Here is a 24,413-nt window from a genome sequence, read left to right as displayed (position 1 = left end):
CGTAGTGAATGGCTACATTTCACAGTTCAGTATGTTTCAAACGCCTTTAGCAAAGGTTGTGTACTTCCGGGTTAAAACATGGCGTGTTACATACACGTGAGTTAAACATCAATTTTGCTACTGAAGAGTTGATTGAAGTAAAGCAAATCCGTTCCAGGTAAGTTGGTTACATTTTTTAAAAATATTGCGTGTGTAGTAAAGCTGTTTATTCTCTGTACATGGCACTGTTTCCATAATACATACATTTGTTGTTTGTATATTAGCACAGCATTGCACACACTGTACTGCAAATAATTAACCATGTGTCCTGTTAAAAGAATATTAGGTTGTTTTATTTTATTTTTAAACATTTCTCGTTGGCCTTCACATTTATGAACATTACTTACAACAAAACAGTATTGAAACGACGTATTTGTGGAAATGTGTTGAAAGCAAGTTACCTAGCCGTTGTGTCCAGGCTTGTATGTTGTAGCTATTTGTGTTAAGTTTGGCTAGCTTGTGGTTATAATAAGCGTAACATCGTGTCCTAGCTACCGCTGCTTTTTGTTTTCAGAGTAAGTTAACGTGGATAATTGCAAAATATAAAACATGGCATCACTGGAGGACGACTTTCCACGTGGGGGCATCATTAAGAAGCCGACTGGAAGCAAATCCGCGAGACAGAAAGTTGAAGTGGACAATTTGTTCGCGGCAAGTTTATAATTCTGCATGTTCTTTCCTCACGTGACAAACAATTAATTACTCGTCCTCGAACTGAATAAAATGTGTATTTATGTTTTGCTTTCTCTTCCTGTTCATTCACTCAGTGTTGAAATTCACACATTTTTGTGCAAATTAATTGCAAAGGGTGCTGTGATACAAAATATGTCCTTCATAATGACATTAACGACTTGGCATTGTGTTCTCATTTTGTAGGTCCATGAGCCAGAACAAAAAAAGAAAAGAAAGTCTGCAAAAGAGGTGGATGAAATCAAGGCAAAGAAGAAGAAATTCAAAGAAGACAGCCTGAAATTAAATGCAACCAACAACATAGATATTCTCCATTTTAAGGTGAGTACATGGTCTACTTCACCATAAGCATGTCAGAGCTTATCAGCTTAAACATTAAAAGACGATGTTTACAGTTTTCCAGTGTTCTTGTTGCTCTTATTGCATGGTTCTACGTCCAGTAAGTGTATGCGGTCCTGGTCCGCATGTCTGTCAGTCGGTTGCTCTTTGAACGCAATCGCACTTCTTGCGCCTGCTGTAGTGTATTGTGGGAAATTTGCTCGTGATTTCAGAGCCTCAAGGTGGGAACCCTTCTTCTCGGCTGCGTGAAGGAGGTGACGAACTTTGCGGTGACGGTCAGTCTTCCCAGCGGCCTCAACGGCTACCTCCCCATCGCCAACATCTCCGAGTCCTACACCAAGATCCTGAGCGAGCAGCTGGACTCTGGGAACAATCTCGACGTGAGCGCTTGGCTTTCACACCGCCACCGTTTCTGAGAGATCTCCTGTTCATGTCAGCCAACGCAAAAAACGGAACAAATTCAACAAGTCTCTCCCCGTTTTTTTTTTTGTGTGTGTCTGTGTCCCCTCAGGAGATTTTGGCTCTTCCCTGTCTGTTCTCTCCTGGAATGCTGATTCGGTGCGCGTTGGCTAGTTTGGAGACGGCGAAGGCGGGGCACGTGAGCCTCCGGGTAACGGTCAACCCGAAGGAGGTGAACAAAGGGCTGAGTTCTGGATCTCTGAAAGCGGGCATGGTGAGTTGGCCAACGTCATGGATTTGGGCACCACTGTTATGCATTTTACACCAGGGGTCCTCACCTGTCTTATCCACAAAGGGCTGGTGTGAGTGCAGGCTTTTGCTCCAACTTAGCAGTTACTCACCTGGTTCTCACACTCAACCACTAGAGTCTTTGCTAAGGGCATTCATGAGTAGAATCACAATGTGTCACTTGCTTGGCTGGAATGAAAGCCTGCATGTACACCGGCCCCCTCTGGATAAGACTGAGGACCCCTGATTTACATTTGTTTGTTGTCTGTAGATACAAGGGTGATGTTTACTTAAGTTATAATATTGAAGTGCGGTCAATTGTTTAAAAAAATAATACTTTTTAGGTGCATTTCTACATAATGATATCTTAACTGGTTGTTTGGGAGGGGAGTGTTGTGCTGCATCTTTGTTGTTTTCCCTGATGCCTGCAGCTGCTGAGTGGTTGTGTGGAAAGCATCGAAGACCACGGCTTCCTGATTGACATTGGCCTCAGTGGAACCAAAGCTTTCCTCCCAAAAGCAAAGGACATCGCCAAGGCTGCTCATCAGGGTGGGCGGCACCTCCGAACTTCTTTATGTGATTGGCAGTTTGAAATCTCCTTCGCTTTTCTGCGACAAAATGCTTGGGATTTGTGACATCGTTGCCTGCACATGCTCAATAGATTTGAGCAAATGCTTTGTTGTATATTGGTTCTTTTTCCTAGCTGTTCCTTTTGGTTTCCTGTTTCCTAGTTAGGAAACTTATATAATTGACAGCACACTAGCATCACTGTATTACGTACAGAACCTGTCTTTCGGTTCTGTAAGTGCGATTAAGCCCACGGCGATGCAATCCGAACCGATTTGTGACTTGGACCCGGCTTGCCCTGCAGCCGACCTGAAGGTGGGCCAGTACCTGCACTGCCTGCTGGAGGAGGTGAAGAATGGCGGCCGCGTCGCCCGCGTGTCCATTAGCCCCCCGGCCATCGCCCGGGCCTGCGCAGAGACCCAGCATGGCTGGACCCTCAGCAGTCTACTCCCAGGCCTGGTGGTCAAAGCAGAGATCAAGCAGGTTCATTATTTCATTATACACTGGTGAAATGCTTTGCTTCAGCTTAAACAGTTATGAAGATAATAATAGTAATTGTGTTATTTATTTAAGTGTTTGTGTTTATTTGTGCATTTGTCATAGGACTTTAAGCTAGCACGTAAATACTGGCAGATGACTTTGCTTATGTATTTTGTGTGGTGACTGTAATGGCCATTCTGTTTCAGTTGTAGTTGATGAACTCCTAGAGTGACAGACAGGTGCCCGTTCTCATCCTTTCTCTGTCTGTGCCCCTTCCCTCCTGGCGAAGGTCAGTCCTCACGGGATGATCCTGGAGTTCCTGTCCTCCTTCCGGGGCTCTGTGGACTTCATGCACGTCGACCCGGACAAAGCGTCCAGCTACAGTCCCGGGGATAACGTACGTGTGCCGCGTAGAGGTGCTGTGGTTAGAGAAAACCTCAAATGCGTTTGGGGCTCTCAGCTTGCAAACTATTCGTTCTTTGTGACCGATGCTGTGGTTCAGCTGTGACTACATGCTATACTTACCAGAATCGTACATTTTAAACGGTTATCTTCTGCCAAATTTGAACGTCACATATTCAGTAATATATTCGGTTTTTTTCTCTGGAATTTTTGAATGTCACAATCATCCAGGTCTCTTTTGTTGTCATATTTTATGTTGTTTGTTTTTCAAACCCACATTGACAGGAGATATTCTGTTTTTAGTTGCATCGTCACATTAAGCCTTTGCTCAGTGCTTTCCCCCCCCCCCCCCCATGGCTGTGTTCCAGGTGAAGGCTTGCATTCTCTACATTGAGCCCGGCACGCACACCGTAGGCCTGTCGCTGCGCAGCCACCTGCTGCAGCCAGGGGGCGCAGTGGAGCCGGTGGTGAGCGACAGAATCGGCGAGGTGGTGAGAGGCTGCAGGATGGCGGCGATGCACTACCACTCCGGGGCCGTGCTGGAGCTGCCCGAGGAGACGCTGGCCTTCGTGCACGTGAGTGGATCTCCCGCGGCGTCCCCGCCGTCGTGTCGCAGTGACGGGGGAACCCCCGTGGAGGGTCACATGACCCGCGTCGCAAGTTGAAATACGTTGAAAATTTGGAATGATTTCGTGTTGGTCGGCCTGTTCCGTTGGAGATGAAAATGTGACAAACCAGTGATAAGACCCTGGCAAAATAAAAATGAAATAAGCGCATTTTTGAGAGATGAGATGTTATGTACTGTTTTTTTTTTTTTTTTTAACTTTTAAATGTATTTTTCCATTTTGCAGAAAAGTCACATCAAAGAGCCGAATCAGATGTTCAACCCAAACCGCGTGAAGGCGATCGCCGCGCTGGACTGCCGCATCACGGGCTTCAGCCCCCTGGAGCAGATGCACCTGGCCAGCCTGCGCAGGTGAGCCGCCCGTCTGCAGCCCCGCGGGGGGCATACCTGCGCCTGCCAGTCAGCCCTGCGTGTAACCAGGTCCTTTCTTACCTGTGGGCCCCACGTGTAACCAGGTCCTTTCTTACCTGTGGGCCCCACGTGTAACCAGGTCCTTTCTTACCTGTGGCCCTTTCCTACCTGTCTCCCTGCAGGAGCATTATTGAGGCCGCCTTTCTCCGATATCAGGACCTTCAGCCCGGGCAGATTGTGGAGGTAAGTCAGCGGAGGTCGTGGGCGTTTGAATTGCTGGTGCATGCAGTCTGTGTCGCTTTGGGTTTCAAAATCCCTGTCTACAGCCTACCTGAGCGCGCTCACGTCAAACCCCTCCTTATCTCCATTCGCTGGCTACCCGTCAGGGCTGCCGTTGAGTTAAAACCTTTGTACTGGCGTAGAGGGCGGGGAACAGAACGGCTACACAACAGCTTCAGTCAGATCAAGTGCCAGCCAGGTCTCTCCGCTCCACAACCCTGGAGCTTCTGGCCCTCCCCTCCCTGTGTGGCAGCTTGTCCCAGTCACAGTATCTGTATTTACTGGCCCCGTGGTGGGGGGAGTGCGCTTCTCATGGAGGTCAGGGAAGGGGGACCTTCCTCCCCCTTCACTTTACCTCTTGCCTCCCTTCTTATCCCGAACTCCCAGCATTCTTTTCTTATTTCTCCCCAAAATTCTAAGTCAGTGTTCTAGAACTCCATTGCTTTCAGTTGCCAGCAGTGATTGTGACATCAGCAGTAGAATGTTCAGTTAAGAACATTCTAATTACACACTTGTAATCTTACGCCTTAAAGGTTTAATTACTTTGGAACAATGGATGTTAGCTGTGTGAGTCTGATTTGTATTGTGGTTGTAGTCCTTTATTGATGTTGCACTCACACTTGCTAGTCTGGTAATGCCGTCAGGCACATGTAGCTCACAAGACTCAGGTAGATGTGTTTTCTTTTCACTGACCGGGCATGTAATGTGTGTAATGAAAGGTACCGAATTTCCAAAATGGCGCCCGGTTTAAGCGGTTGCTTCTGCGCACTCTCTGGCAGGGCACGGTGACCTCCCTGCAGAGCTTTGGGATGGAGGTGAAGCTGTCGGAACACGTGAAGGGCATGGTGCCCAGGACACACCTGGCCGACGTGTTGCTGAGCCACCCGGAGAAGAAGTACAGCGTGGGAAACAGGGTCAAGTGTCGGGTGAGATGCCCGTATGAACGATTCTCTGAGCCACGAGCTGGGGCGTACGGGGCCTAATCACAGCATGGGGAAGTGATTGAGTACATAGGCAGTGGAGTTGCTCATCATTACTGACCCTCTGAGCAGAAGTCTTAGGGGTTTGGCCTCTTCCGCATAATTGCGTCTAAATGCACCAGGCTTGTTGTTAAGGATGTTGTTCATGAAATTTGTGGGGTCATAAACAAAAAGGATGCATCACAAAGATGGACCTAAAAAAGTTGGACCTGGAGAATTTAACTGGAGGGTTGTTCGGTTATTAGCATGCTTCATCTGTTGGGAGTTAATTTAAACATGGTTGCTGTGACGTTGTGGGGGAGCTGAGGAAGTTAGCGTAGCCTCTCCAGCGTTGGGGGGTGCGGTTCCCTGGTTTTGAGTGTCATCTGTGTGCTTTGGACAGGTGTTGACGGTGGAACCCCGCGTGAGGAAGCTGGTGATGACGAGGAAGAAGGCCCTGGTGGAGTCCACCCTGCCGCTGATCCGCAGCTACGCCGACGCCAGGGTGGGCCGGGTCGCCCACGGGTTCATCGTCTGCGTGAAGGACTTCGGCTGCATCGTCCGTTTCTACGACAACGTGAAGGGCCTGGTGCCCGTACGCGAGCTGACGAGCGAGCCGGTGGTCGTCCCCGCAGAGCTCTTCTATGTGGGACAGGTGGGTGGGCCCTGGGGGGGGGGGCAGGGGGGCAGGAGGGCAAATGTTAAACCTGACATTAATTTCCTAAAAGTTTTAATTTTGAGCTCTTCGTCTTAAACGAGTGCCATGTTTCTTCCCTGAATGGAGTTGTAACGTTCTGACATGGATGGTGCCGTTCGCCTCGCAGGTCGTTAAGGCCAAGGTCCTGTCATGTGACGCTGAGCGGGAAAAGCTCCTGCTGTCCTTCAAGGCTGTTGCCGACGGCGTGACAGAAGCTGCAGAAAACTTCAGCTTTGAAGTTGGAAAGGTAAAGTTGAACAGTTTACAGGTCATGGGAATTTATTAGGACACAAGGTGGGTTATCATGTTCATAACTGCATCAAGAGCAGCATGATAACCATACGATTGTTTTTTTTTTCATTGTGCAAAATGTATACTATATTCTATATATATTGTAATATGTTTTTTAAAACTCTTTATGCTTTAGTCTCGCAGTCTTCGTCGTGAGGTGTAACGTTAACCGGCAGTGTTTCTGTGCGCTGCTGCTCTTTCAGAGCGTGGAGGCGCGGCTGGTGAAGAAGGTTCCCACCGGTTTGGGCGTGTCCATTCTTCCCGAAGAGGCCTCCGCCCTCCTGCCCACCGCGCACCTGTCCGACCACGTGTCCAACTGCGGCCTCCTGTGGGAGGCGCTGCGCGAGGGGGACGTCATCTCCAACGTCCTCTGCCTCAGCAGGAACAAGCAGAGCATAGTATCCTTCTCAGTCGCCCTCTTCTGCTCCCGCGGCTGTGCTTTTTAACAGGGCTTCTGATATTACATTACAGGCGTTTGGCAGACGCTCTTATCCAGAGCGACTTGCACAACGTTTACATAGCGTTTACACTGCATCCATTTACACAGCTGGATATGCACTGAAGCAATGCAGGTTAAGTACCTTGCTTAAGGGTACAATGGCAGTGGATTCCCTAGTACCTAGGAATCAAACCTGTGACCTTTAGGTCAAAAGACCAGCACCTTGCCCATTATACTACATTGCCGCCCTGATATGTTGTGCTGACTTTTGTGTAGAATTTGAAGGTGACCTCCATTCGTTGCTGGACAGCCGCCCTATCTTTCGTAATGTGTAAGCCTGTGGGTTGGGGCTCAAAGTGTATTTCGGGGGTTCCCCGTTGGCGACCGTTCCTTAACCCCCCCCCGCGCTGAAGGTGCTGACGAAGAAGCCGCTGGTGAAGGCCGCGCTGCAGGACGGCGTCGTCGCCCGCGAGTTCTCTGAGATCCAGGTGGGGATGGAGCTGATTGGCTGGATCAAGAACGTCATGCCGTACGGGGTGTTCGTGGAGTTCCCCCACGGCCTCGTTGGGCTCGCCCCGATATCCGTAAGTCTCGCGGGGGGCTGACGCTCGGAAACGAGAATATCTGAGTATCCTGCTCAAAAAAAACAACATTTTTTATTGTTGCTAAATGCTGCCATTAGATTTGGTCTTTGGACGTGAACTGGCAGGACTCCACTGGAGTGTTTGTGAGTGACAGAGGTGGAGAGTCCAGTGGTCAGAGAGTAAAAGTTCTGTCCTGTGTTTCTTCCACCCATGAACTCAGCCAGCAGATTTAACTGATTAGTTCTACCTCCTGGCAGAAGAGTTGTGCTAATTAGCAAATCCAGGTGGTTGGAATAAAATACTGGGGAGGACTTTTACTCACTGGACCTGGATTTTTCCCCCCTGTGGTAAGTGACGCCGAAGGTGCAGGTGACTGACGCCCAGGTGTTTCGGCGGGATATTTGGGGTGTTCCCCTCAGGCGATGTGCGACAGGTTCCTCAGCAGCACCTCCGCGCCCTTCCAGCCGGGACAGACGGTGGTCGCCAAGGTGACCAACCTGGACAAGGAGAAGCAGAGGTTCCTGGTGACCCTGAAGGTGTCAGAGGTCGGGGACGAGGCGGAGCGCGATCGGGCCAGGCTGGTCCAGGGCCTGAAAGAGAGGGAGGCCGTGACCGAAATGATGGCCACTAGAGGTACGGGACACCCCCCCCCCGGAAAACATGGTCTCACCCCTCTCCCCCACCCCTACCCCCGCCCTCATCCACGCCAGTAAAAACCAGAGTGAACGGGTGCAGTGTGAACCATATGCGTCATGTTCTTTTGCTCTATTATGTCCGTGGCTTTGAGTTGTTTAAAAAACGCATTTAACTGCCGCATTAGTTTCCCTCCCACACCTGTAAGGACGGACTTCATCATAATTAATGGTAATGTTATGCGCATGCAGCAGTAGGCGCTGTGCTGTACTGCACTGGTTCTGCTAAAACAAAACTGTCTTTGTGTTTGAGCATTGAGAGGGGGGAGCCTTACTGCCATTGGCTACAGTCGTCATAGGAGACGTTAGTGTGTGCGCATCATGTTTAATACATGGTGTGAAAACATTCCCCTGTCATTCCTTTGTGGATAATTCGGAGCTGCTCCTGTACACACTGTTCCGATTGTTGCAGTAGATGAAGTGATTTGCGTACGTGTGAGCACGCCATGTTTTATGCATTTTGGAATACGTTTCCCATTCATTTGTGTGTGTGTGTGTGTGTGTGTGTGTGCGTGCGCGTGCGCACTCTAGCTGAGAGCGAGCTGCTCCAGTTCCTCTCCACTCTGACGTTGGGACACACGCTGAAGATGACAGTTGAAGAAGTGAAGGATGATGGGACTGCAAAGCTCGTGGCAGGCCAGCCCGAGGGCGCTACAGTATTGGCCACAAAGTACCATTTGACTGGTAATGGTGCACCCATATGATCTCCAGCATAAAAGAGAAACGTCAGTTCTGTTTTCTAACGGTCAGTGCTGTTGCGGTTCTTTGTGTTTTAGACGTGACTGTCACTCCGGGTCAGAATGTCACCGGCGTTGTTCTCCACGTGGATCTCTTCACCTCTCACGTTTATGTTTCCCTCCTTTCCCGCCTGGTGGCCAATAAGAAAACTGTAAGTAAAGGGCGCTACAATTTGCTATAATTTTAGTGGTGATCGGTTTGTTCTTTGACCTGTGGTGGATGAGTGTTGTGACCAAAGGTGTTTTTTTCTTTTTCTTTGCTACCAGCTTCAGGCAGATGCAAATCTGCTTGCAACAGTGGAGTATGTGGAGCAGGACTTTGCCGTCATCTCATTGGGCGACACTGGTCACCTGACCATGGTTCACACCGCCGCTCATTTAAACGAGTACCTGAAGGAGTCGGAGAAGCTCTGTCCCGGGAAGACCTTCGCCGTGACCGTGAAAGAGCCTAGCTGTGAGGAACTGGGAGGGCTCCCCCTGGTGGCCCGGGGGTCCGTAAAATCCCCCGTGGCTAAGAAACGCGAGCCGACCGTCTCGGCGGCGTCTGCCCCGGACAGCGAGGTTCCCAGGGGCCCGAAGCACGCGTACCGCGTGGGCGACACGGTGACGGGGACGGTGAAGTCCGTGCGACCCACCTCGGCGCTCGTGTCCCTGGAGAACGGCGTGACGGGCCTGGTTCACGTCTCGGACGTCTCGGACGCGGTGAAGCCCGGCAGCTTCCCCACTTCCTCCCTGAAGGTGGGCGCCGCCGTCACGGCCCGCGTCGTCGGCGGGAAGGAGGCCCGAAGCCACAAGTGAGTCTCCACTCGAGCCTTTAGTGAACCGTGTTGTTTACGCATTGTTCTCAATGGGCGAACACCAGCAGTGACCTGGACCACAAACAAAGCGTTCCACCTATTGGTTTGTGAAAGCAGTAAAAAGTTTTATTGTCACTTAACTTTCCTTCCAGGAAACTTAATTATTAAAAGGTTACGGTGGATTTTCAAAATGGTTCCAGTATGTAAATCTCCTTTAGCCCTTTGAAGGGTCTGATTCTTGGAATGTTTTTTTTCAAAATTCTAAGTGTCAGTGTTCTGGAACTCCACTGCCTTCAGTCACCAGCAGTGATTGTGACATCAGCATTAGAATGTTCAGCAGCGAACATTCTGATCGCCTATTTTTGTCATCTCACGCCTTGAAAGGTTAATGAATGTCAGATCCCTAGCATTGATTTACTGAGATCGTAAATGTCAAATGGGGAAAAACCGAAGCAAGGGCGTTTTCCGATGGGTTTCATCTTTTAATGAGAAAGTGGATATCTTACCGGCCTCGGATTTTATGGGTGGCCTGCTTTTCATGGTGGGTGTAATTTTGGCCGCAAGTCAAAGAGCCTCTGAAGTAGTCTTTTATTACTGTCTCTGTGCAGGTTCCTGCCCATCTCCCACCCCAACTTCACCTTCACGATGCCTCAGCTCTCACTTCTTCCCCCCAGGTAAGAATGTTCTCTCGCCTTGGCACGTGACGGGAGTTAGGAAGTGTTCGGACGGCGCTTGTTGTGTTGGCCGCAGCTTTTCGCCCTGTAAATGAACATTATTGGCTCAGAGTTGTTAGCCGAAAGGTTCGGTGGGAGACACTGCACTTTGAGCTGTTCGGGTAAAACAGAGAGGCCCGTCTTACCTGCCTTTCTGGCTCAAATGACGGTCTGTCGAGGTTGTCAGATGCAAGAGTTGTAAATTGCTCTGGTTGGGGGGGGGGGGGGCAGCTGCAGGGGCTGCAGCTTTGAGAGTCAGCCAACATGTCTTGACGCTGCTGAAGCTAAAGGAGAATCTTCCCGGCAACGCTCTACGCCGTCGAGGTGTAGATCAGATAAGGGTGCATCGTACGAACCCTCGGGTTTATCAGCAGTAACCCGAGCTCCACAGTAATTGGTTCTCCCCTCTCTAAACGCCTGTTAAATGGATGGTTGTAATCATTTAAGGGAGATGCTTGGAATTAATGACTGAGTTCGGTGGTAAATGGCATTCAGTATGAATTCTAACCGTATGAATGCAATGTGCTAACTGAGAAACTGTGCAAATAAACAAGAAACCATACAATGCAGTAACCCATTTTAGGAAACAGCTATTTTGATGCCATTGAAATCACATGGGCTATTTAGGGAAGCTGTCTGCACTTCATTTGCAACCTGCAGCTTGAGGTGTAATATTAGGTCAGTTTGGGTTTTCACCTGATGGTGCCAGCTTCATTTTCCTCTTCAAGCTTCATGACCTTGTAGTTTCAACAAGTCAAAATTACCTGGACAACAGCTCTGATGTTCCGTAAAGTTACGAATCTCAAACTAATGGTCAATATTTTGTCTTTGCTATCTTATCAGCCTTTGATTGCTTTGGCCTGGGCTGTGGCTATTAGTGAATAGCTGTGTTTTTTTCATTTTTCTTTCGGTCTGTGCAGTTGACTTAAATTCTCCTTCCCGTTTCCTCGTAGCAAGGTGAAAGAAGATGATCTTCTCCAGCAGACAAGCGCTAAAGAGCAGCTGAAGAGATATCAGCCTGGCGACGAGGTCATCTGCTTTGTGTCTAAGGTACCGGAGATGTTGGCCTGACAACTCTGCCTTGTGGACAGACCGAGCGCTGCCTTATTGCAACATGTTCTAGAGTTCAGAATTAGCCTCTGGCCCAGTTGGAACTGTCCTGCGGCAGCTGGCGGCCGTATTGCCCTTTGACCTTTGTCTCGGTTTTCTCCAGTTTGACAAACCGAAGAAATTTTTGGATGTGGCCCTGACCCCGTCCGTCAACGGCAGCGTGGAACTGCTGGCCATGACTCTCGATCCGAAAGTAAGTTTGTCTGAAAGTGAGTCCCGTGGATAAACATGATGACTTTACGATTGCTTTAAGATGACTTTAAGAAGATTATTTACTTGACTAATGCCTTAAAATGTGTCTCATTCTTGGTCACTTAATAGCTGATATCTTCTGGTAGATGGTAGGATCTTGTCACCTAAAGATCTTATAATTCAGGCAGTGACCTTTTGGTAGAAGCAGTGCATCTTGCAGTAAACATTTTGCATTAAGACTTTTCAATCTCTGTTGTTAATTTTAGGAAGCCAAGCACCCTGAGAAGTTCTTTAAATTGGGTCAGGCACTGAAAGCAACAGTCGTTGGACTCCATTCCTCCAAGAAGTGGCTCTCTCTTTCTCTAACCGGTAAACCCCTCCCTTTCATCTTCTGTCTGCACGTAGGCTATGGGAAACATGGAATCTGTTAAACGAGAGTCATTTGAACATGATATTATTTATTGTGGTATTGTTTATAATATAAGGCTTAAAACAGGTTTCTATAAGATTAATGCTTTTACAGTATCTTAAGTATGTTTGGCTTATTAACGTATCCAGGAGACGAACAGTGCTCTCGTCCTCTTCATAAATTATCCATAGTCAGTGTCGGAAGGACAAGTTTATAATCGGTTTAAACCAGCACTGGCTAATCCTGGCCTGGGCCGGTTGTGTTGCCTGGAGACTGAAGCCTGTAATTGTGTCTCTTCATCTTGAAGCCATGTAAATTTCACTTCTGAGGAGAGCCAGGAGAAGCAGTCTGGCCCAGCCGTCTATGAGCAGATCCAGTCGCTCGCTGGCTGGCTGTCTTTATTTTGGCTGTCTTTACCGTGTGAATACAGAGACCCCCCCCCCCCCTCTATAATTATTTAGATCTGTGTGTCCCTTCGTCTGTGAGATGCGTAAGTGTTCGGTTTCCTCAGGCACACACAGCCTCGTGGAGGGCGTGCGGACGCTGGGAACCGTGAAGAAGGTCGTGCCGCACGTCGGCCTTGTGGTGACGCTGCCCTTCCGGAGGACAGGCCTCGCCTCATTGGTCGATCTGGCCGACTCCTATAGGCCCAGCCCTCTGGATCATTACAGCGAGGGGCAGGTGGTCAGGTCAGTGCGTCGCCTGTCAAAAAAAAAAAATACAGTAGGCCTTCTGCACCCTTCAGCCAGGTACATACTGTTAACGGAAGAGGAAGGTAGGCCGCTTTCTCACCTCAGACATGAGAATCGGAACGAGTGGCTTGCCGACAGCGGACCTGCTGGCAGGACTTAATCCAGTTTAACCGAGCAAGAAACATTTATCTGTGTGGCACGCTTCACTTCATTTCACTTTCAAACTGGTTCAGGGCTGATCCAGATAAACAGAGTTCCATGAAGTCTGAAACAAACCACAAACATTTATTTTAGCGGTCAGGTATTTGGGGCAGGTGTCGCTATTTGGCAGCACAAGGCTTGGCACCCAGCCCCGCAGTCTTACAGTGATGCGGGTTTGCACTGTATTCGAACAGAAATACTGTGATTTGGGTATTACACAGTGAGCTTATAGTGAGACATGGGATGATGTGTTTTTTTGTACACGTTTGTGTACACCTTTGCCTTGACGTGTGGTGTTGTTTGTGTTGTCCAGGTGCTGCGTGGTCGGCGAGGAAAACGATAAACTGCAGCTGTCTCTGCGTCCGTCCAGGTGTGTGCGATTTAAGATGAGGTCCGCCGTTAACCGCTATGTTTTTATTTTCCTTGTTTTCTTTTTTCCAGTAAAGTATTCCTGCTCAAATTGCATTGTCAGTATTGTTGGGTGTTTTCTGACGACAGATCTCTTCCCTTCAGGGCCCATCCTGAAAAGGCGCTTCCGGTGAAAGATGCCGAAGTGTTGTCCATCGATGACCTGATAGTCGGCCAAAAAGTGCGAGGCTACGTCAAATCTGTGGGAGACCAGGGAGTTTTCGTGAGGTATTTCCACCTGTTAAACCTCGACTTTCTTTCGTTTCTTAAGTTGTTAAGTCTGATGTCTGGATTCCAATCACGTTCACAGGTTTTTCTTTGCTTTGCGAGGAAGAAATTCACCTCTAGAGTATAATTAATTTAGATGGATTCATAAAGCACTGTAGTTAGATGATGTCGCTGCACGGAGAATTTGAATGTAACTGAATGTTTGGAGCCGTTGGTGCTGGAACTGTGGGAACCTGTCTGTATTTCTTGCGACTTGATAAACAAGATTGTTCTCGCAACACCATGCCAGGCTCTCTCTCTCTCTTTCTCTGTTCTGTTCTTGTTTGCCAGATCTAAAAAAATCTGGCTCATCTCGTCTTCACCATCAACCCGCTGATTTCAGTAGACTGCGTTAGCGTTTTTTTAGCATCACCATCGTCCGTAAGCCGGTGCTTTGTCTTTGCAGGCTGTCCAGGACCATCACGGGCAGGGTGAAGTTCCAGGAGGTCACCAGCTTCTTCGTGCGAGACCACAGCTTGTACAGCAAGCACATTCTCCCGAGCTCCCTGTTCACCACCAAGGTGCTGAGGTACGGGTACAGTGACCTTTCTGCCTGACCTTTCTGTGTTCGTCTAGGTCAGAGCTGCTCAGCCCTGCTCCTGGAGATCTACCAGGACGTCCTGTGGGTTTTCACTCCAACCCTAACAAAGCACACCTCATTCAACAGCTAGAGCAGGGCTGCCCAACCCTGCTTCTGGAGATCTACAATCCTGTAGGTTTTCACTCCAAACCTAACAAAGGGCACCTCATTGCACAGCTGAAGATCCTGTCGAGCTGCTAATTAATAGATTCATGTGTGCTATATTAGGTTTGAAATAAAAACCTTGCAGGATGGCAGATCTCCAGGAACAGGGTTGGGCAGCCCTGGCCGTAGGTCCTGTTTAGAAAAGAAAACATTCCCCTTCATCAGGAGTAGACGGGATAAGTTGATGTTGGTTCTTTTGTATTGGCCAAAATGGCGGTGTTTGTGTGTGTAGTAGTTAAAGACTGAGATTGTTCACCCACCTCCAGCAGCTGAAGTCCCAGCTGGGTTTGCTCCGCCTCAGTGGAGGTTTTTCATAATGGTGGCGAGAGCAGCTCCTGCTCAGTTTGTAAACAGATCTCTGCTCATGTGATTTGCTGTCTGCATCACAGTTCTCCTTTCCACCCCCTGCTCTCTTCACTGCACTCTCTCTCTCTCTCTCCTACTCGTTCTCTCTACTGCACACTCTCTCCTTCTTTCTCTCTTTCCCTCTTCCCCTTCTCTCTCTCTTTCTCACACTTTCTCACGCTTTTGTACTCCCTGTTCTCTCTCTCTCTCTCGCCCCCGCTCCCTCGCTTCCACACCCCACAACAGTGTTATGTATCTCTTTATTGGTGGATAGTGGATCCTGTTCATTGTATGGAGTGTACTGTATGTACTGTGCATAGGCAGCTAGTTCTGCTGGGGGTTTCCCACTCTACCTGTGGGCATGTGAAGTTGTGTGTTTGGCTGTAGGTGTGGTGTAGGACAGGTGTGTGTTGGCTGTGGGCGGGGGGGTTATTTTATTTGTATGTGTTTTTGTTCTGGTTTGCTTGAAAATTCTTTTGAGCTGTCTTTTGGTTTATTAAAAGAGTCTGTCTCTCTCTTTCTCTGTCTCTGTCCTTCTCTGTTTCTCTCACTCTCTCTATCGCTCTGTTTCTCTCTCTCTCTGTGTCTCTCTTTGTCTCTGTCTCTCTCTCTCTCTCTCTCTCTGTAGTGTGGACAAAGAGAACGGCCAGGTGGATCTGTCGCTGCTTCCTGAAGACACGGGGAAGCCGGACGTCCTCCCAGAATCCCTGGGGCTGCCGCAGCGGCTGAGGGGGGAGGAGAAGGAGAAGCACGACGCCGCCCAGCGGAAGAGGAAGAGGACCCCCTCCGAGAGCGAGCCGGTGAGAGCAGGCGCCGCGTCCTTCACAGAGGAAGGGGTGTTTCCACTGAGTGTCCTTCACAGAGGAAGGGGTGTTTCCACTGAGTGTCCTTCACAGAGGAAGGGGTGTTTCCACTGAGGGTCCTTCACGGAGAAAGGGGTGTTATTGTGCACTATCCTTCACAGAGGAAGGGGTGTTTCCACTGAGTGTCCTTCACAGAGGAAGGGGTGTTTCCACTGAGTGTCCTTCACAGAGAACGGGCCATTTCCTGTCCCTCATCCTTCACAGACGAAAGGACCGTTTCCTCTCCCGCTTGAGCAGAATCCTACTTTCCTCCCGCCAAGCTAACTTTCACAACCGCCATTTTTATGACCTCTCCTCAGGATGCGTCTGCGGCCAAAAATCTAAAGAAGAAGAAGAAGAAGAAAACGAAGGGAGGACGACCGGAGGAGAATGACAGTGGGGTGGAGGTGTACTTCAGAGAGGAAGAGGAGGATGAGGAAGACGTGAAGCCGGAGAAGGTACTTCATTCCCGCGGCAGATGCGGTGTGATTGTGAGAGAGATGCGTGACGCGCGTTGGCACAGTGCAGCGCTGTGCTTCTCTTCATAAACGCGCGCTCAGACTGCACCAACACCTCGCTGTCGCGGGGGAGACAAAGCGGGGTTTTGTTGAGCTGCAGCGGTGTGCGTACGTTGCCATCTTTCCTAAAGGCCGTGTGACCTTCCCTTTCACATTTTCCCGCAAATTTCTGTCCCGCATTCCTCATCCCTTTATTATAACGTTTTAAAATGTATTTATTAATTTATTCACGAAGAAGCATGAATAAAGAATCCGAATCTCACATTGCCAGATCTTTTCTCTTCCTAGGCCTGTTGGCTTTTTTCAGTTGCTAAGCACTTAATTTGTCAGTTAAAGCGGTTGATTACATAGTTTGGTTGCCTCACTCGGTTTCTGAATCGGTTGCTGTTTTTAAAACAAAAAGGCAGCAGAACCGACAGCTCAACAGGGCCGTAGTTTCAGGCCCCTGTTACAAACTGTCACGGCAAGATAAATGTAGAGTGTTGGTATTTTGAGAGTAGCAGAAGGAAGTTAGGGCTGGCGTGTTGCAGTTTATTAATGATGAGATGGGTGCAGATGCATCCCTACAGCTCAGTGTTTCTTAAACTGCGTCGGGACCCAAAAGGGGTCACAGGAGTGTGTTGCGTGGCTTCTGGAAGGAGTCTGCAGTCCGCAGGGCTGTATTTTATGGGTCCCTGGAAGGTACTACATGTTCTAATTTGGGTCCCGGTGTTAAAAAGCGCGAGAGCCAGTGCGGTACGTTACCTGAGGGCTGCGTTTTTAACGTTCCCTTTTCTGTGCTCCCCCCTGTCCCAGAAGAGCGCTCCGGCCGCCCCAGCGGTCCCAGAGGGGGGCCCGGTCCGGCTCCAGGTGGCGGGAGGCTTCAACTGGGACGTGGCCCTCAGCTCTCTGCGTCCCGCCACGGCGGGAATCGGGGCGGACTCCAGCGAGGATGAGGATGAGGAAGAGCAGGCCAAGGTGAGTAGCTGACCCTGCACAAACCCCCCCCCCCACTCCACGGTCTGTGCTCTGGGTCACATGATCACAGTGCACATGACCACGATTAATCGTGTGGAGACATCTTTGGCATGATGCACTCTGCTGAGCTGCTCTTGTGAGGAAGTGTTTGGGGAAGATGTATGTTCAGCCTGTAGAACATTGTTTATTAAAATCAGAGGCTCCTGTACTGTAATGGCCATCATAGACTGGTTTTTGAAACGGTGAGGCTGGGATTTTCAATAAGGAAATACCTTGCTAACTTCATACTGAAGAAGGTTTAATAACAAGGTTTGATAAACTGTCCTTGAAGGTTCATAAAAAAGCTGTAGATAGTGCGTGTGTATGAGTGTGTTTGGATTTGTGTGTTGCCGTGGTTCACCTGTGGCCCTCTCCGTCTTTCCGTCTCTGTCTCCCTCTCCTTCTCCCTCTCTCTCTTTCCCTCTCTCTCTCTCTCTCTTCCTCTCTCTCTCTTCCTCTCTCTCTCTCTCTCTTCCTCTCTCTCTCTCTCTCTCTCTCTCCCTCCCTCCCTCTCTCTCCCTCTCTCTCTCTCAGCCCCAGAAGAAGAGTCGGCGGGAGCGGGAGCAGGAGCAGCAGCGGGCGGAGTCGGCGCTGGCGCAGCGGGAGGGCGAGCTGATGGACCCGGGGAGGCGGCCCCAGAGCGCGGCCGGGTTCGAGCGGCTGGTGCTGGGCTCGCCCGACAGCTCGCTGCTGTGGCTGCAGTACATGGCCTTCCACCTGCAGGCCGCCGAGATCGAGCAGGCCCGCGCCGTGGCCGAGCGCGCCCTCAAAACCATCTCCTTCAGGTGAGCCTCCCGCCTCCCGCCCTCAAACCCATCTCCTTCAGGTGAGCCTCCTGCTCTCAAAACCACCTCCTTCAGGTGAGCCCCCCGCCTCCCGCCCTCAAAAGCATCTCCTTCAGGTGAGCCTCCTGCTCTCAAAACCATCTCCTTCAGGTGAGCCTCGAGGTGCGGCGTGGCGTGGTGTGGCGCAGAGACAGGGGTGGTACAGCCGGGCGGTGTTCCGGGGGGGGGGGGGGGGGGGGGGGTTGGTGGCTGGGTTTGGAGTTGAGGTTGCGGGTTTGATTCCCACTGTCATTGTGAGCCTTTGAGTAAGTTACTTAACCTGAATCAATCGACTGTCCCAACTCTGACTGTACGCATCGAATGGAAAATGGAAGAATGTTCCGCCCGGCGAAATGATGGGCGCGGGCGGGCGGGCGGGCATGGTTTGGTGGGTACGTGGCGGGCGGGCATGGTTTGGTGGGCGGATGCGTGCGGTACGGGGCGCAGGTGTGTTTGGCTGACGGCCTGTCCCGTCCCCCGCAGGGAGGAGCGGGAGAAGCTGAACGTGTGGGTGGCGCTGCTGAACCTGGAGAACCTGTACGGCTCGGCGGACAGTCTCCGCGCCGCCTTCGAGCGCGCCCTGCAGTTCTGCGAGCCGCTCCCCGTCTACCAGCAGCTCGCCGACATCTACGCCACATCCGGCAAGCACAAGGTGACCCGGCTCTGCCCCCCCCACCCCCCACCCGGCCGCCCCTGCGGTCTCCCCCAAGGGCTGAATTCCCCTCACTGAGAGTCCAGTGTTTCACTCATTTGTTTCCCCCCCCTTGTCTTCTATCTCTCCTGCTCTCTCCTCTCTCCCCTTGTGTTTTTACGGTGTGTTGTGTTGTGATTATACTGCTGCATTTCCACACACAAGTTAAAAAAGTGACTGTGGGACGACAGAAACCTGCTTTGGAAAAATCAGGGCTGCGATTTCTGCTCTGTTGATTTATTTATTCTTAGCGTTGTGGGGAGGGATTCTGTGAGGTTGGATTAGCGTGAACTTCATCGGCGAATCCGCTCGTCCCGCGTTCCTGGCGGCGTTCTGATTTGTCTTCCCGCTCGCTGACCGCACGCCCGCGTCTCTTCGCAGGAAGCGGAGGACCTGTACAGGAACATGGCGAAGCGCTTCCGGCAGGAGCGGGCCGTGTGGCTGAGCTACGGCTCCTACCTGCTCCGGCAGGACCAGAGCGACGCTGCTCACGCCCTCCTGCAGAGGGCGCTCAAGAGCCTCCCGGTCAAAGAGCGTAAGAGACGCAGCGCCGCTTCTGCACAGTCGCTGCGCCCAGGCTAACTGTGAAAACACAGCGCCCTCTTTACACAACACAGTTAAGCACGCGCTGAGCTGGTCTGTTTTTCCTTACTGTTTCATTACATGGACTTTTTATTGTTTTGGGAGGGTGGGGGGTTGAAGCCCTATTTGACTTCCCTTTTGACCTGTAGTTCCTTAAAATTATTTAAGGGTAAAGTACATTTAGACTGAACCTGGGATTTCATTTCTTTTGAGATTTGTAGTCTTGTCATCCCTCATGTAGCATGGTTTGTCAGGTATTTGAACGTGATTTTTTTCACGTAAATATTTTGGTTGCCCACTGAAGCCATGCCGACCCCGTCCCGTCCTTTCTCTCCGCCGCAGATGTGGATCTGATTGCCAAGTTTGCTCAGCTGGAGTTCCAGCACGGCGACGCGGAACGAGCCAAGTCCATGTTCGACAGAACGCTGACCAGCTACCCCAAGCGCACGGACCTTTGGTCCGTGTACATCGACCTGATGGTGAAGCATGGCACACAGAAGGAGGTCCGGTGAGTGGCCACGAGCTTCGTGCCGCGTTTCAGACGGTCAGACGACAAAAACTACGCACCTGTATGTCTAGTAACCCATTCACCAATTTTCTGTTTGTTTGTTGAAAACAGCCAGTTTTTAGATATTGTCAGCTAAACTACTGGTTGTAATGACAGATTCTTATCATCTTTTCTACTGGTGGAATTCCAAATGTTTATGATGTCACAAACGCTCAGGCTTCAGTCAGGTGGTCATGTGACATGCTTGTTCCCGCCCCCCCACACTGTGTTTTGGATCTCATCAGGCCCTTTTATCCTGGGGGCTCCTCCCCTGTGTCAGGCGAGCTCTGGACGCCTACGCGTCAGAACATCGCACTCCTGCCGGAACACGTCTGACCCAAACGGGTGTTCTGCGCCAGGCCCCAAGCCCGGGCAATGCCACGTTGCCGTGCCAACAGCTGCCGCCCCCTGGGCCCTTCTATTGGCCAGACGCTGGCGTTACGGTAGCGCTACGCGGGCCTCGGCTAGGTTAGCGACCGGGTGGGAGACTGGGGGGGAAAACAGAGGCGATGCTGGAAGTGGTGTTTGTGTGGCGACCAGGAGGGGGCACTCTTCCCTCTAGACAAAATGTAAAAAGCCCCCAGCCAAGCGCGGCGATGGCGCCTTCCTGCAGAACGATGTGTCAAACCGAGGTCCTGACTCACTGTGGTTAGTCGTGATCCTGTGCTGCTTTTCAAATGAACTGGGTCGTTAACCACCGGTGCCCTTGCCAAATTTCTACAGAAACTGGCTCTCAATGTCTGGCCCCCTATTCACCCACTGCATCTGATTGGCTACACTGTCCCCCATGTCTGATTGGCTACACAGACCCCTATAACTGCATCTGTTCGGCTGATCTTACACTCCCCCTGCCCACTTTTATTTCCCAGGTTATCCCTGTAAAAGAGAATTGCCGTTTAACGTGCCTAGTTAAATGCAGGTTAAACACAAGTTGAAAACTGTGTCATCCACTCCCAGTTTGCCCTTTGCACCCCGTCTGTCCGCGGTGGTAAATCCAACCTTTAGATTCGGCGCGACGTCCGCCTGTCTGTCTGCTCGTTTTTCGGACGTGCCGTGTGCCACGCGCGTCCCAGACGAAGACCGCGTTCGCCGCCGGCCCTGGGTGCTGCCGACGGGCTGAGGCCTGCCCAAACCTGCTGGAATTACCCTGGAAAGAAGTCGGTTAATGATTCGGGTGCCCTACTTTCTTATCTCGACCAAACGGCTGAGGGTGTGTAACTCCCGGCGACGGTACACTTCCGAGTTGCTGTCGCTAGATACACCTGACACACACTGTTGACAGAGTTCAAGGGCTGAAGATAAGGATGAGCTCGTTGTGGAAGAGGAAGGTAGCCCTGGCTCTACCACTCCTTCACTTGCGTTTACTAGCCTGTTTTTAACTTGCCCGTATACCACTCCTTCACTTGCGTTATTAGCCTGTTTTTAATTCATCTGTATATCACTCCTTAACTTGTGTTTACTAGCCTGTTTTTAATTCATCTGTATATCACTCCTTAACTTGTGTTTACTAGCCTGTTTTTAATTCACCCGTATAACACTCCTTTACTTGCGTTTACTATCCTGTTTTTCATTTGCCCGTAAGCTTGCTTGTCTTTCTCAGGGCTGGCCAGCCACTGACATTTGGCCATATTTGGCCTCATAGGAGCGGAGTTGCGCTGGTATTTTTGCCGTACGTCCAAGTTCAAAAGGATAGTTTACACACTGCAGCACGGCAAGATCTTTTCTTCGCTGGCCTCCGGCCTGCCGTTGGAGCAGTCTTCTGTTTATAGGTCACGCCCGGATCCGTGCGGGAATTTGAGCTTGCGTGGGATGGCTGCTGCTCCTCAGTGAATCGGTTTGCACACGCTCAGGCGGTCCAGGCCTGCTCGTAGGGAAAGTCTCAATCAGACCATCGTCATCAACTGTTGGCCTGTGCCAGACTTCCTGGTATTATCCACAGTATTTCAAAATAAATAAGTGAAATAAAAAAGAGAGATGGAAAAACTCTTGGCAAGACTTTTTTGTAAAAAAAACAAAAAAAAAAAAAACCTAAAAACTAATGATACCTGTGTTTGAGACCTGATCTGTCAGCTGGGGGTGTTTATAATACCCCTCTGACCTCAAACCACAGTGTTCTCATTAAGAAAAGAAATGCTGGAATAGGATTTGTGTAGTACAAGCCAAGTACGCAATAACTAATGTGGCTTAATATGTATGCTCCAGGTCAAAAGTACACCTCACATTAAATTTTTTGTGCAATTTAAGCAGTTCATCTTCTGTAAATAACTTCAAATGGCATAAAGTAAGAGGTGAGTAGTTCTGTGAAGAATCTTTTACTGCACAGGAGAGGAGCCAAACATGTTGGCGTTCATAAAAAAGTCATGTTTGGCTGTATAAACAGGTGAACAAATTCTTACCATTTTCCAACAAGAGAAGTACGAGAAAAGGTTTGAAAGTTGATTCAAACTCTTCCTGAATGTGTCCAATCATTTACTGATGAGGCACAAAACCTCTGGCTAAAGAAAAGTAGTGTTGGAACATACTAAAGACTTCATCCTCTGAAAAGTATTAGAGGAACATTATTGTAACTTCGGGAATAGCATACTACTGCTATAAAGACAAGGAAAGCCAGCTGTCAAAATGAAAATGGGCAATCCATTTGTTACCCTTAGAGATGAGGGACCTTCATACAGAGACGTTGCTAAAAAAGACATGGTGTCAGTTAACACTGTTTCATATGCCAGCAAAAGGCACATTAAAACTTGGGAGAAGTGCGGAGCAGAGGAGGTCTGGCAGGCCCAACGCCGGGGAAGTTTCTGAGGGTGAACAGCTTCCATGACAGGCGGTTGACGTCACCTCAACTTCGAGCAAGGCCGAACGCTAACCGATCTCGGTGTCGACCGTGAGGAGCAGACTTCGTGCCGTGGGATCGAAAGGTCAAGTCGCAGCGAGAGAAAGCCGTTGCTAAGGCATCGAAATGAGATCGGGTAGAGGCCTTGCTCCAGCCAAGGCGCGCTGCAGTTGGACTGCTGAAGAGTGGAAACGGGTTTTGGGGACTGATGAATCCAAATTTCAGATCTGTGGCTCCTTGCCTAAGGGATTGTGTACGCCACTGAATCTGTGCAAGGCTGGCTCCTCAGTGTGTGAGACCCAACAGTAGAGCATGCAGGAGGTACCGTGATGCTGTCGGGGTGTTTTGCTGGTTCTCCAGTCGGCAACCTTGGGTTACCATAGTGACCTGCGCTGACTGACCGGATCCCAAACCAGCAGGGGTCGCCATAGCGACCTGCTCTGACTGACTGGATCCCAAACCAGCAGGGGTCACCATAGCGACCTGCGCTGACTGGATCCCAAACCAGCGGGGTCACCATAGCACTCTTCAGCGCTGTGCTGTACCATCTGCCGTACGACTGGGTTGGTCAGTCGTTCATCATGCAGTCAGATGTTGGCCCAAAGCATACTGCACATCCAAGCTGTGTCAGAACTACTTGAGGCATGAAGAACAGGAAGTCAAGTTTAGAATGTCCCAGCCTGGTCTCCAGATTTGAACTCCATCCTACCCTAGTTTCGTATGAATTGGACAGGAAGGTCAAGGTGACGCAACCCACGAGTGGATTACATCTGTGGGGCCTTCTACTGCAGTGTTTGTGTGAACTTAACATTTGACTTCCCTTTTGACCTGTAGTCTATGCTATTCCGTGTCTGTGATCAATTATTGCTAGGTGTATAATAACGGAGATGCTGTAAGATATGAACTACCGTCATTTTTATTATTACATTAGTGCTCCGTTACAAGCTTACAGTTGATCAGTGTTTTCTTGCGTCTCAAGCTGTTGTTTTCTTCCTTCTTTCGGGTTGCTCTTCTAGGGCCCTGTTTGACCGCGTGATCCACCTGAGCGTGGCCGTGAAGAGGATAAAGTTCTTCTTCAAACGTTACCTGGAGTACGAGAAGAAGCACGGCACGCCTGAGAGCGTGCTGGCGGTGAAGGAGAAGGCCCTGGAGTACGTGGAGGCGAAGGGCCCGGGGGAGGCCAGCTGAAGCAGAGGATTGTGGGTAAACGTCGCACGCAAAGATTCACGAACGGACTTCAGAACGTTTCATAATGCAATATATCGTATATTGTATGGAAGAGAATCAAACCATCAGCGTTTTTTTTTCTTCTAAAGTGTGACTTCCTGACAGTAATTAGTTGAGTCTTTTTTTGTTTTTGTTTTTTTGTGGTTGTTAACAAGACATTTTACACCTGAAAATGTGTTATAAAGAGCTGATGTATTGAATCTCTTTTTAATAAAAGAAATGCTACCATTTGTAGCCCTGCCGTTGCTACGGTCCGTTTATGTAGTAGAATTTTAGTTTAGTTTCCGTTTGCAAACCATTTTGGATAGTTAATTACAAAAAAAATCTCCAAATCCTTGAAAGTGAAGAATAATACAAACATCAAGCCTTCCGTTGACAAACTGAATCACCTGCTAATTTGGGGTTTACTGACTGGTTTTTACTGTGTCAGTGTGAGAGTGCTTTTAATAGAAGACTCTGTTTTGTATGTTGCACAACGAAATGACTTTCAGGTCACAGGAGAATTGGCCCGTGGCAGATTTTGACCCCAGGGTTCGGTGTAAAAAGCGTGTTTCTGAGCGTCGGTTGTTCAGCCTACTTATGTGTGGAATTCAGACCTGCGCTGATTTGCGTTTTCCGC

The 24,413-nt window shown here is 49.8% G+C and overlaps 1 protein-coding gene across 1 annotated transcript; it reads left to right on the top strand.

The window, feature by feature from the left end:
* The first annotated feature begins 44 nt into the window (after positions 1–44).
* Positions 45–24,039, top strand: pdcd11 (programmed cell death 11). Its single transcript, XM_035399302.1, has 36 exons — positions 45–157; positions 554–690; positions 916–1,050; positions 1,281–1,448; positions 1,580–1,741; positions 2,187–2,304; positions 2,627–2,805; positions 3,092–3,199; positions 3,573–3,779; positions 4,056–4,180; positions 4,363–4,423; positions 5,239–5,385; positions 5,822–6,073; positions 6,243–6,362; positions 6,610–6,804; positions 7,259–7,429; positions 7,849–8,062; positions 8,653–8,805; positions 8,898–9,010; positions 9,126–9,652; positions 10,264–10,329; positions 11,322–11,418; positions 11,582–11,671; positions 11,937–12,039; positions 12,591–12,768; positions 13,286–13,342; positions 13,486–13,608; positions 14,054–14,176; positions 15,366–15,537; positions 15,900–16,037; positions 16,893–17,054; positions 17,628–17,878; positions 18,401–18,569; positions 18,990–19,143; positions 19,533–19,698; positions 23,584–24,039. The coding sequence occupies exons 2-36, from the start codon at positions 589–591 to the stop codon at positions 23,753–23,755; spliced, it is 5,478 nt and encodes a 1,825-aa protein (XP_035255193.1). The 5' UTR covers positions 45–157; positions 554–588; the 3' UTR covers positions 23,756–24,039.
* The last annotated feature ends 374 nt before the right edge of the window (positions 24,040–24,413 follow it).

The sequence above is a fragment of the Anguilla anguilla genome, chromosome 2 (assembly GCF_013347855.1).
Source record: "Anguilla anguilla isolate fAngAng1 chromosome 2, fAngAng1.pri, whole genome shotgun sequence".
Taxonomy (NCBI): Eukaryota; Metazoa; Chordata; class Actinopteri; order Anguilliformes; family Anguillidae; genus Anguilla; species Anguilla anguilla.
The sequence above is the reverse complement of the archived record's forward strand: the minus strand, read 5'-3'. Positions and strand labels throughout refer to the sequence as shown.

Bases quoted from the DNA above. Each gene is read 5' to 3' on its own strand.
- pdcd11 (XM_035399302.1), top strand. From the start codon at position 589: ATGGCATCACTGGAGGACGACTTTCCACGTGGGGGCATCATTAAGAAG. The intron at 2,305-2,626 runs GTGGGCGGCACC...CTTGCCCTGCAG, and splicing joins CGCCAAGGCTGCTCATCAGG to CCGACCTGAAGGTGGGCCAG. The intron at 3,780-4,055 runs GTGAGTGGATCT...TCCATTTTGCAG, and splicing joins AGACGCTGGCCTTCGTGCAC to AAAAGTCACATCAAAGAGCC.